The sequence below is a fragment of the Osmerus eperlanus genome, chromosome 10 (genome assembly GCF_963692335.1).
Source record: "Osmerus eperlanus chromosome 10, fOsmEpe2.1, whole genome shotgun sequence".
Taxonomy (NCBI): Eukaryota; Metazoa; Chordata; class Actinopteri; order Osmeriformes; family Osmeridae; genus Osmerus; species Osmerus eperlanus.
Window position 1 is genome coordinate 261,827 of NC_085027.1, and position 12,331 is coordinate 274,157.

General features: G+C 45.0%; 2 protein-coding genes across 3 annotated transcripts in view; both read right to left on the reverse strand.

The window, feature by feature from the left end:
* The window catches only part of LOC134028102 (multiple epidermal growth factor-like domains protein 11), a 43,912-nt gene that overhangs the window by 27,915 nt on the left and 3,666 nt on the right, over positions 1 to 12,331 (reverse strand). For both annotated transcript variants that reach the window (XR_009931498.1, XM_062471454.1), the window contains exon 2: positions 5,288 to 5,413. Coding sequence is in view for 1 of the 2 variants with exons in the window: in XM_062471454.1 (XP_062327438.1) it covers positions 5,288 to 5,406 (119 nt within the window). In the remaining variant the exon portion in view is untranslated. The remainder of the gene's footprint in view (positions 1 to 5,287; positions 5,414 to 12,331) is intronic.
* Positions 1,082 to 4,655, reverse strand: LOC134028104 (piggyBac transposable element-derived protein 4-like). Its single transcript, XM_062471455.1, has 2 exons — positions 3,715 to 4,655; positions 1,082 to 3,065 (listed from the first exon to the last, which is right to left on the reverse strand). The coding sequence occupies exons 1-2, from the start codon at positions 3,885 to 3,887 to the stop codon at positions 1,307 to 1,309; spliced, it is 1,932 nt and encodes a 643-aa protein (XP_062327439.1). The 5' UTR covers positions 3,888 to 4,655; the 3' UTR covers positions 1,082 to 1,306.

Sequence of the window (12,331 nt, forward strand, 5' to 3'; positions counted from 1 at the left end):
AGGAGGAGAGAGAGGGGAGGGAGGAGAGAGAGGGGAAGGAGGAGAGAGAGGGGAGGGAGGAGAGAGAGGGGAAGGAGGAGAGAGAGGGGAAGGAGGAGAGAGAGGGGAGGGAGGAGAGAGAGGGGAAGGAGGAGAGAGAGGGGAAGGAGGAGAGAGAGGGGAGGGAGGAGAGAGAGGGGAAGGAGGAGAGAGAGGGGAAGGAGGAGAGAGAGGGGAGGGAGGAGAGAGAGGGGAAGGAGGAGAGAGAGGGGAAGGAGGAGAGAGAGGGGAGGGAGGAGAGAGAGGGGAAGGAGGAGAGAGAGGGGAAGGAGGAGAGAGAGGGGAGGGAGGAGAGAGAGGGGAAGGAGGAGAGAGAGGGGAAGGAGGAGAGAGAGGGGAGGGAGGAGAGAGAGGGGAAGGAGGAGAGAGAGGGGAAGGAGGAGAGAGAGGGGAGGGAGGAGAGAGAGGGGAAGGAGGAGAGAGAGGGGAAGGAGGAGAGAGAGGGGAGGGAGGAGAGAGAGGGGAGGGAGGAGAGAGAGGGGAGGGAGGAGAGGGGGGGGCAGCACAAGGACGATTCATACTTAACCTCTTAAGCATCCTGTTAAATGTGCCTAAAAACGCCTAAACAGCATACCCAAAGTAAATTGGAAGCTGTTCTTGAACCATTTGGAGTACATGCATGTAAATGATCTCTTTTGAAAGCTGACACTCTGAAGTTTTTTCCCCTGTTGTCAGGACCCATGTTAGTCCTACTGGTGTTGAGTAATAGAAGCTTGAACACAAGGAAACTGAAAGTTTCCATTTCCGCCTAGATTTTGTTATGAAAACAATAGCCTAAAGAGGCCTAGAAGTGGTAGGTATTAGCTGGAAGATAAAATTGGACACCAGCCTGAAGCCTGACCCAATAAAACTCAAAAGTAGATCATAACAACACAAAAAATGAATGTTATACACATGTTTTTCTAAGGGTACATCCAGGCGTTTTCTGAAAGTGCCCTTTGGAGACTCCAAAAGGACCCTTGGTAACCATGGCCACATACCTAGCCTAAAAAGGCTACAACTTTTGAACTCTTTCACGTACAGTCATATGTTTGGGCTCTAATGAAAGGTGACACTCAGATCTATCATATTCCATATTCAGATTCACCATTAGTGTTGTTGAAACAGAGTAACTGAGGCATAAGAGTGCTTTTTACCTTCTTCAAACTAAACTTTGTGCAAATAAAAGAGTCAAAACAAGAGCTATTGTGGAAAAACTAGTTTATATAAGAAAAACACACCAAACTATTTACAAACAGTGAATTGTTGACACTAATTATTGACAATTTCACAAAATGTTTTTGGCAACATGCCAGTTATTGTAGCAGTCACGTTTGGGGACAAAGCACAAAGCTACATTGCAGGTTGAACACTTCACTGGTGTCAGTAAACCACAGTGTTTGCACCTCTGCCGACCAGCGGTGCTGTCTCCACTGATATGCACTGGCCTGTGACTAGCTGTGGGTTGAGTCACGATGGAAGATGAGGGACCGGGTAAGGGTTGAGGCCCCAACTCTGCCAGTTCAACAGCAAGGGTCTCTCTGAAGGCCTTCTGGGTCAGAGGTACCTGTCCTTTTCCTTTTGCAATGTCTTTGTGAAGGAGGAAGGCGTTCACAATCCCAATGTCCAGGAAATGATAAAAGAAGGTCTTGTACCATCTCTGGGTCTTGTGGAGTACTTTATAGTATCCGATCAGTGCATCGGAGAGGTCCACTCCACCCATGCACTGGTTGTAGTTCTTTACCACTGGCGGAACTGGGATGTCTTTCAGTATCCAGCGCTGATCTGCACCTTTGACCCTCCTCTGCACCGTGTCCTGTGCATGTGCTGTGTGGAGCGTTGAACACAGGAAGACGTCCCTTGTGTCTCGCCACTGGACAAAGAGGAGGGGGTCGTTCCTTATCCAGCGAATGCTGCCGCGGGGAGATTTTGAGTCCAAACTGTTTTCTTTTGTTTTCGGGAATCCAATTCTGTTTGTGCGGATGGTTCCGCATGCCCAGATCCTCTTCTGAAGGAGGTCTCGGAAAAGGGTGGGACTTGTGTAGAAATTGTCAACAAAGAGTTTGTACCCGGTGCCCAGCAACTGTGTGTCTATTAGCTCCATCACTGATTCATAGCTGAGACCCTTGCCAGTGTTTCCTTGGAGCTTTCCTTCATACACAAAAAAGTCCCATGTGTAACCGCTCTTCGAGTCAGCCAGAACAAACAGTTTGTATCCCCAGCGAACAGGCTTATTTTTCATATATTGTTTTAGGCCAATGCGAGCTTTAGAGGCAACCATCCTCTCGTCAATGGCAATATCCTGGCCTGGGTGATAGTTCCTTTTGCATGCTTCTCTTATCTCCTGGTAAACTGGGTTGATCTTGCAAAGACGGTTGAAGGCTGCTGTGCCTCTCCTCTGCTCATTAGTAGCATCGTCCGCCATGCTACTCAGATGAAGAGATCTGGAGATTCGGAGGAACTTCTTCCCGGTTATTACCTGTTTTGGGAAAGGGAAGCTGTGCAGTTTGTCCTTTCGCCAGTAATCAGTAAATGTAGAGCATTTTACTAGACCCATGTAGATGACCATGGAAATGAAGGTAAACATGTCCTGCAATGTCAGATCAATCCAGGGGTGAGTGGGTGTGGAGTGGTGAGTCAAGCCAAACTCATTGGTGTTTAGAAGGATAGTTTGTAATACCGAGTTTGTCCAAAAAAGTTGGAAAAGCTGCAGGGCTGTGTAGGTCGCTGTCCGAATTAGCTGGGGTCCAGGTGGGTTCGTCGGCCTGAAAGTAGGCTGAGGTGGTGTTATGTCAGGAATGTCAACATCATTCCATCTCTCTCCAGATGGGCTTGTTGACGCTCCAGCTTTGGTTCTGCTGCTGCCTCTCCCCCTTCCCCTTCCTCTTCCTCTTCCTCTTGGCCTTCTCCTGCTGGCAGAACCTCTCTGGGGAGTTTGAGGCTCATCACTGGATGAGCTGCTGCTGTCCTCCTGTCCTGCTGCTGTACGGGGCCGCTTGCTGACTTGAGCAGGAATATCCGGCTCGTAGTCCTCATCAGATGTTTTCCTATAATGACAAAATAAACAGTCAGTTACAAACCATTCCCATATTTTCTGTATTCTACATCAGCAGTACACACACACTGAAACACAGACACCCCCACACTCAGTTCACACCTTGAAACAAAGCCACCCCCACCCCCACACTCAGTTCACACCTTGAAACAAAGAGACACACACCTCCCCCAAATGCAGTTCAAACATTGAAACACACACACATGAACTTCTGTTGTAAGTTATTTTACACAAATATATAGTTTTTCTGGTGCTAGAAGAAATACTAACCCTAACCCTATGTAAAAACAATGTTATACCATGACAAATGGAGCTATCTGATCTGATTCAGTGAAACAACAAATATGTATGCATATAAAGTTACAAAAACAATTACGAAAACAAAATGTTGCCGTGTGTTTGTTGTTTCTTTGTTCCATGTTTCACTAAATAAGATATACTAATAGGGTTACTTATTGATATGTTATAAAACATTGTTTTTACAACGCCAAAGTAGCTCTATTAGTATCTTGAAACGTGGAACAAAGAAACAACAAATGATTACAAACACACGGCAACATTTTTTTTTTGGATTTGAAACTAAAGCTTATTTGTGCAGAATATACAGTAAAATATGTTTTATAATATAAAACGAAACTTACTTATCCAAGGTAATATCTCCTCCTTCCTGATATAAATCCTCAGCTTCTGAATCAAAGTCAGAAAAATCTGTGTTTTCCTCGGATACATTGTCTGATAAATCACTATCATGTCCAGTTACTTCTTCCAAAACTTCTGTGAGACAATACTTCGTTTTCTGTGTCTTCTTTGCCATGATGAAATCGATAACCAACTGCGTCAATAATCTCCGTTCCAACAGCGCGCACAACGCATGAACATATGCAGCTATTTACGCAGAGAGTACAGCTTTTCAATGTTTTCACTTACCTGGGAAGTCCCATATCATTGTTTTCAGAATGTGATTGGCTAAAAGACGTGTCAGTCATTTCCAAGATTGGTTTTGATTGGGCTGAGCTTCAAACAAAGAAAACCCAGGTGGGGGTGTGATGGGCCATCAATTCAGATGAGTCGTTGCTTGGCTGTTGAAGGCCTTGGACAGGCAATGGAAGCTCCGATTGGGTCAATCTTGGTGTCAATCAAAAGGGGAGGGTTCAGCGGACATTTTGATGCCTTTGGATAGTAAATAGACCGTTGCTAACCGGAGAAAGGTGCACTTTTATGTGAACAAGTTGTTTCTTCCGTCGGCTAACTTGCATGATGAAACAAAGGATAATGGCTATTCATGAACGTAAAACATTGTATTTGGACGAATTACTTTACATGGTTAGATACTTTGAACCCTTGGGAATGTACGCAGATCAAGTTTTGATGTGTTGTTTGCATACCAGGACGACACGGAACCTTTGAGGGTAAGTAGAGAGTTTGGCTTTGTAAACAACACCAAAGTGGTGACTGGACAAAGACGTTGACTAAACTTGTTGTTGTGACTCGATCTTGAAATGGTTTACATATCTACAAGCACAAGAATCGTAGCTTTCCAATGATGTATAACATGTGTAGCGTCTAAAAAATATATTTATTAGAATTTAGTGCGTCGTAGCTGGGGGGGGGGGGGGGGGGCAGCATTTTTGTCTCGCGAGCGAAACAGGAGCGTAAACAGGTTAATAAAGCAATAAATGCTTTTATTTATTGTTGAGGCAATGTTCGGTAAACATATTAGTAAAAAGTGCATTGATAAATAAGTGTTATAAAAGATAGGCATTCTTTTAAAAGTTTGTCTTTAAACTGGCTTTTTAAAAGTATATTGGGGTGCTCTTTGTTGATCAGGTAGAAGTTTTAAATGTATTTTTGCACTGAGAAAGAGACGACTTCTGCACACATGCAGCCTGTCACATATTAATGGCAGCTCAGCTTTAAGCAGCTCCTGTTCATCACCACATAATGAGAATGTTGATCCGCAATCCAACCACTTGAGTCTTCCTCCATGATCCTCACCACTCAGACTGACATAAACACTTGATGTTAAACAGCTTAAGATCTACCGCCTCTTTAAAATCCAAGGGAGTAAACACTCCCAGATTTACTTCTGGTTGACTAGCTGTTGTGATTTATGGACACGGGTTGTCTGTGTGTTAATAGGGGAGAGCCTGGAGTGGTTGAACATCCTCCCTGGACTGTACCTGGTTTGTACCTGGCGCGTCCCACTTTACTGACCTCTCCCAGTGGCTGCACACGTTAGGGTCATCAGGGTTGAGGGTCCAGGCACCCCAGCTGAACACCAGCAGGCTGAGGAGACCCGCCCAGGCACAGCGGCACCATCCACCTACTGCCATACCTCAACTGTGAGAGGGAGGAGAGGGAGGGGGAGTCAGAGAAGAGAGGGAAAGAGAAGTATGTCTGAGTGCCACAATGTGATGAAGGCACATCCCACAATGTGATGAAGGCACATCCCACAATGTGATGAAGGCACATCCCACAATGTGATGAAGGCACATCCCACAATGTGATGAAGGCACATCCCACAATGTGATGGAGACACATCCCACAATGTGATGAAGGCACATCCCACAATGTGATGGAGACACATCCCACAATGTGATGAAGGCACATCCCACAATGTGATGAAGGCACATCCCACAATGTGATGGAGACACATCCCACAATGTGATGGAGACACATCCCACAATGTGATGAAGGCACATCCCACAATGTGATGGAGACACATCCCACAATGTGATGGAGACACATCCCACAATGTGATGAAGGCACATCCCACAATGTGATGGAGACACATCCCACAATGTGATGGAGACACATCCCACAATGTAATGGAGACACCCCACAATGTGATGGAGACACATCCCACAATGTGATGAAGGCACATCCCACAATGTGATGGAGACACATCCCACAATGTGATGAAGGCACATCCCACAATGTGATGAAGGCACATCCCACAATGTGATGGAGACACATCCCACAATGTGATGAAGGCACATCCCACAATGTGATGGAGACACATACCACAATGTGATGAAGGCACATCCCACAATGTGATGAAGGCACATCCCACAATGTGATGAAGGCACATCCCACAATGTGATGGAGACACATCCCACAATGTAATGGAGACACATCCCACAATGTGATGGAGACACATCCCACAATGTGATGAAGGCACATCCCACAATGTAATGGAGACACATCCCACAATGTGATGAAGGCACATCCCACAATGTGATGGAGACACATCCCACAATGTGATGAAGGCACATCCCACAATGTGATGGAGACACATCCCACAATGTGATGGAGACACTACATCGCCATGTAGTTCACCTACACACTAGACAACAACATATATATCTATATATAACATATAGATATATATCAACATACTGTATATGCACAACACCAGCACACACATCCAGTCCTGATCCTCTCCTGCCCTGAACCTTTAACTGTGAACAGACCAAGCCTCCTTCTCCCTGTGGGTCCTGAGACACACACACATGTCCCATCGCAGCACAGTGCTGGTTCCTAACATTTTATTTTTTTAAAGCAGTTGTACTGGTGACACCACCCAGACCCTCCCCTGGCCCAACCTAACCCTAACCCCTGCCTGGTCACATTCCTGGTCACCTCTCATGTCACACATCTGGGGATTCTCTCTTCTCTGGGTTACAGTCACAGAGTCACACATTTACATTTAGTCATTTAGCAGACGCTCTTATCCAGAGTGACTTACAGTAAGTACAGGGACATTCTCCCCGAGGCAAGTAGGGTGAAGTGCCTTGCCCAAGGACACAACGTCATTTTGCACGGCTGGGAATCGAACAAAAAACCTTCTGATTAATAGCCCGACTCCCTAACCGCTCAGCCATCTGACCCCACGATTGTAGTTGGATTTAGGCACTCTAAACTGTGATTTCTTCATCGACTATGGTAGCCCATTTAGGCTCTGGCAGAAAACACAATTGCAATATTAACTTAACTGTAGAAAATAACATACTACGGCAAGTCTGTATGTTATCAAGACGGATCCTCCCACTATGATCACAGCTCCCATCTCCCAGTGCCTCTCTCTACCCTCTCTCTCTGTGACAGGATCCTCCCACTATGATCACAGCTCCCATCTCCCAGTGCCTCTCTCTACCCTCTCTCTCTGTGACAGGATCCTCCCACTATGATCACAGCTCCCATCTCCCAGTGCCTCTCTCTACCCTCTCTCTCTGTGACAGGATCCTCCCACTATGATCACAGCTCCCATCTCCCAGTGCCTCTCTCTACCCTCTCTCTCTGTGACAGGATCCTCCCACTATGATCACAGCTCCCATCTCCCAGTGCCTCTCTCTACCCTCTCTCTCTGTGACAGGATCCTCCCACTATGATCACAGCTCCCATCTCCCAGTGCCTCTCTCTACCCTCTCTCTCTGTGACAGGATCCTCCCACTATGATCACAGCTCCCATCTCCCAGTGCCTCTCTCTACCCTCTCTCTCTGTGACAGGATCCTCCCACTATGATCACAGCTCCCATCTCCCAGTGCCTCTCTCTACCCTCTCTCTCTGTGACAGGATCCTCCCACTATGATCACAGCTCCCATCTCCCAGTGCCTCTCTCTACCCTCTCTCTACCCTCTCTCTACCCTCTCTCTCTGTGACAGGAACCGCTCCGGGGGCCATTCAGTGACTGAACTACAGAAGCAACAAGAGATGCAGAAAACACAAGCATTGTCTAGTTTTTCTCAAGGAGAATCGACTAAAAGCTTCTGAGTGGGGAGAGAGAGAGAGAGAGAGAGAGAGAGAGAGAGAGAGAGAGAGAGAGAGAGAGAGAGAGAGAGAGAGAGAGAGAGAGAGAGAGAGAGAGAGAGAGAGAGAGAGAGAGAGAGGGGGAGAGAGAGTGTGGCATTGGAGGGAAGACATTTGAGATCATCAAATCTATGTACTCAGACAACAAATGTAGTATTAAAATTGGAAACCAATTGGAAGCTTGTAGAGCTTTCTATGCAATAAAACAAAGATTTTATCAAATAACCATCCCAATTAATATTTGGTGTAAAATATTTGACAGCATCATCAAGCCTATTGCATATCTCACTTCCAGATTCACTTTAATAAACAAATATACTAAACTAAGCTTGAAAAAGACTATAATGATTAGGGTTAGGGTTAGATATCACCCATCCATCAGCTCTCCAGAATCACCACTCGCTCAATACCCCTGAACATGAATATGCATGAGGGCGTTCTGCATGAGGGCGTTCTGCATGAGGACATTCTGCATGAGGGCGTTCTGCATGAGGGCGTTCTGCATGAGGGCGTTCTGCATGAGGGCGTTCTGCATGAGGACATTCTGCATGAGGGCGTTCTGCATGAGGGCGTTCTGCATGAGGGCGTTCTGCATGAGGACATTCTGCATGAGGGCGTTCTGCATGAGGGCGTTCTGCATGAGGGCTTTCTGCATCTACATGGAGCAGCAGTCCCTCTGATAGAGATTAAGACACTCCGCAGAAACACAACAAGACGACACAAACACAAAATGACAAGTAGAAGCAAAGACTACAGGAGTGAAGACTTACCATTTGGTTCTGTAGCTTAAGTCACTGACCACAGACTACAGCACAAGTACTAACTAACATGGCACTGGCAAGACTCATAAGTGCATACCTGTGCTGTCCAACATTAAACCAGGCAGCATGTCCTGTTGTCATGTACCACACACATGCAGTGTTATAAAACTGGGAAGTCTGCCATGACAGAATAAAGTGATGTAAGAACTCTATATGAATGTATAACTCTATATACTTCTATATTACTATATAGCTCTATATTACTATATAATTCTATATTACTATATAGCTTTATTTGACTATTCTGCTCTATATGAGTAATCCATATTTAATGGCAAATTGGATTCATATCATATTGACAGAGCTGAACCATGTAATCAGGATGGGTTATTACTATTTGTGAGGAGATTTAGGAGTCTTCCTGTTGAGAAGGCTGACAATGGGATGCAGTGACAAAGGTGTCATTCAACCAGAAGGTTCTACCTCAGAGATGAAGCTAAGTGACTGTGTGTGTTATTTCAGTTGACTGTGTGTGTGTTATTGCCTGCGGGTAACTGTGTGTTTGTGTGTGTGGCGGTCCACTGAGGAAGCATATCTGTTTTGACAACCACATAATCAGAACACAAGCCTCAAGAGCAAGAACACCTTAGAAATGCCATTCCAACCTTTTCCACTGTGCTACCCTTTGCATAGCTCAAATATCTTTGCGGCCGCCCAACACATCCGTTCACTTAATTTGCGTTTATCACACATTTAACACCAGGGGAGCCAAACAGTTCGCTTTCACGGCCAAAAGCATGTGAGCGATCAAAGACAACTTGTCCATCAGCGCCACAGTAAGCACACATTTTAAAGAGAGGTAACCTGTAACTACCACGGCCAGGGCAGTTCTAGAACTTCCGGTGAAGTTAGGAACTTGACTTTTAATAACCAAAACAGGTTATGTTAATCCATAGCTATTGCTCTATTATTAACCCTACACTCAGATTACACGGCTTCTTGCTTTTTTTATGACCGATAACAGGTCGCCGTCACGGAGATCTCTCCCTTTAAAAAATAAATAAAATTATTTGAAACTGAGAAAGACATGTTACATTACATTACCCATAGGGAACAAATATGACAGACCAATTATTTATGTGAATTAACATTAACGACTAGCTAGCAAGCTAAAAGATAATTGAGTTCATTGTAATGTAGCTAAAACTTGTTAGCTAGCTAGCCTAGCTAGCACTAGCTACTTTTACTGTGTGAGTTAGATAAACCTTAGGCCTACCTTCATAATACTGTGTGAGTTAGATAAACCTTAGGCCTACCTTCATAATACTGTGTGAGTTGGATAAACCTTAGGCCTACCTTCATAAAACTGTGTAAGTTAGATCAACCTTAGGCCTACCTTCATAATACTGTGTGAGTTGGATAAACCTTAGGCCTACCTTCATAAAACTGTGTGAGTTAGATAAACCTTAGGCCTACCTTCATAATACTGTGTGAGTTAGATAAACCTTAGGCCTACCTTCATAAAACTGTGTGAGTTAGATAAACCTTAGGCCTACCTTCATAATACTGTGTGAGTTGGATAAACCTTAGGCCTACCTTCATAAAACTGTGTAAGTTAGATAAACCTTAGGCCTACCCTAGTAGTCAGTAAGGCTGTTCCAAAAATATGTATTTTTATTTTTCTACCTCCTCTTTGCCTCTCCCCTGTTCTTGATCTCCTTTTGTAATAACTGAGGGACTTGTGGAGCCATGAGGCCGAGGCTTGGTGCTGGAGAATCCTGTAGGGCAGGAAGGAAGATCAGTCCTGTTAGCTGCCAGTCACACAGCTAATCTCTCAAACCAACTAAGTCAATAACTGATCTGTCTGGAGGGTCTAAAGCAAGGCTGCCACAGTGTCTTCTGAAGAGAAGGTCACGCAAAATCCTTAACTAACAGTTAGTAAATGCTTTATAACTAGCATTACTACTCAGAAGTTGCATCATTAGTAAGTCTTTAGAAAATAGTTGTTAAGATATCTGCAAAGCATAGTGTACATCATTTATTCGACTTAACATACATTAATTAAAGACATAAGTAAATATGTTGTTATTTACTCATGCTTTGTAAAGGTAATGTAAATGGTTTGTTCACCATTTGCTAATGCTTTCTATACCAGCTCATGTACCACTAACACCTTTTAAACTACTGGTTTGCAACTATATTAACAATCTGTCTATAAAGTATGATAATGCAGTTATCAAACACCTTATGAATTGTATTATGAATAAAATCCATAATATTTAACAGTGTTTATTAATGATCAACATAGTGTCTAAAAATAAGCTTATTAACTATTTAATAATGTATTGTTAATGTTTCAAAATGTTTTATAAAGGATTAACTAACTATTAGTTAACACTTTGTAAATGCCAAAAAGCGTTGACTTATTATAAAGTGTTACCGTGACATTATATCATTTTATGAACGTTCTGCATCCTCCTCATGGCCCGGTAAACACTGTGTTTGATAACGACCACTGACCAACAACGGTGACACCTCAACTGAACCCCAACTGAAGCTCTCAGGAGACTTATGAATTCTGTAGACCGTTAATACTGATTATACTGGGCCAAAATGTACTGTTCATACTGGGCCAAAATGTCATTTAGAGAGAGAACAAATACAACTCTGCTCAAGTACTATATGATCCACAATAATATAATAAATTCCTGTTAGATGACATTGCCAATCACATTCAATCAAACTTCCTCATGTGAAGTGTTGAAGGGAATAGATAAGCAGAACACCATTTAAAACTTGAAAATTCACTTTTTTCCCCACACTCTATTTTAACTCAGCCAGGTGCAAACGAAGGGTTATAAATGTATCGCTGTATTGTTTTAAAAACCATGAGGTCCATGCAACCCGTGAACATTGGGTGTGTAACACAACTATGAACACAAGGGTTAAAAGTAGCCTGAATAACCCGATGCCTCATCAAAGCTGTAACATCCTGATGCTTCCACTAGCAAGCTACCAGGTCAGGTCACATCCTCCATGACAGCTGGGAGCTCAACCCCACCCTGTCTGCTGCTGCTGGGGTCTGGTCCAGGCCTGGACTGGTCCTCTCTCTCACCCTAACCCTAACCCACCCTGTCTGCTGCTGCTGGGGTCTGGTCCAGGCCTGGACTGGTCCTCTCTCTCACCCTAACCCTAACCCACCCTGTCTGCTGCTGCTGGGGTCTGGTCCAGGCCTGGACTGGTCCTCTCTCTCACCCTAACCCTAACCCACCCTGTCTGCTGCTGCTGGGGTCTGGTCCAGGCCTGGACTGGTCCTCTCTCTCACCCTAACCCTAACCCACCCTGTCTGCTGCTGCTGGGATCTGGTCCAGGCCTGGACTGGTCTTCTCTCTCACCCTAACCCTAACCCACCCTGTCTGCTGCTGCTGGGGTCTGGTCCAGGCCTGGACTGGTCCTCTCTCTCACCCTAACCCTAACCCACCCTGTCTGCTGCTGCTGGGGTCTGGTCCAGGCCTGGACTGGTCCTCTCTCTCACCCTAACCCTAACCCACCCTGTCTGCTGCTGCTGGGGTCTGGTCCAGGCCTGGACTGGTCCTCTCTCTCACCCTAACCCTAACCCACCCTGTCTGCTGCTGCTGGGGTCTGGTCCAGGCCTGGACTGGTCCTCTCTCTCACCCTAACCCACCC

What these genes read in the sequence shown, in the direction of transcription:
- LOC134028104 (XM_062471455.1), bottom strand. Translation starts at nt 3,887, where the DNA reads ATGGCAAAGAAGACACAGAAAACGAAGTATTGTCTCACAGAAGTTTTG. An exon ending in GGAGATATTACCTTGGATAA is followed by an intron (nt 3,066 to 3,714) that starts GTAAGTTTCGTT and finishes TTGTCATTATAG; the next exon opens with GAAAACATCTGATGAGGACT.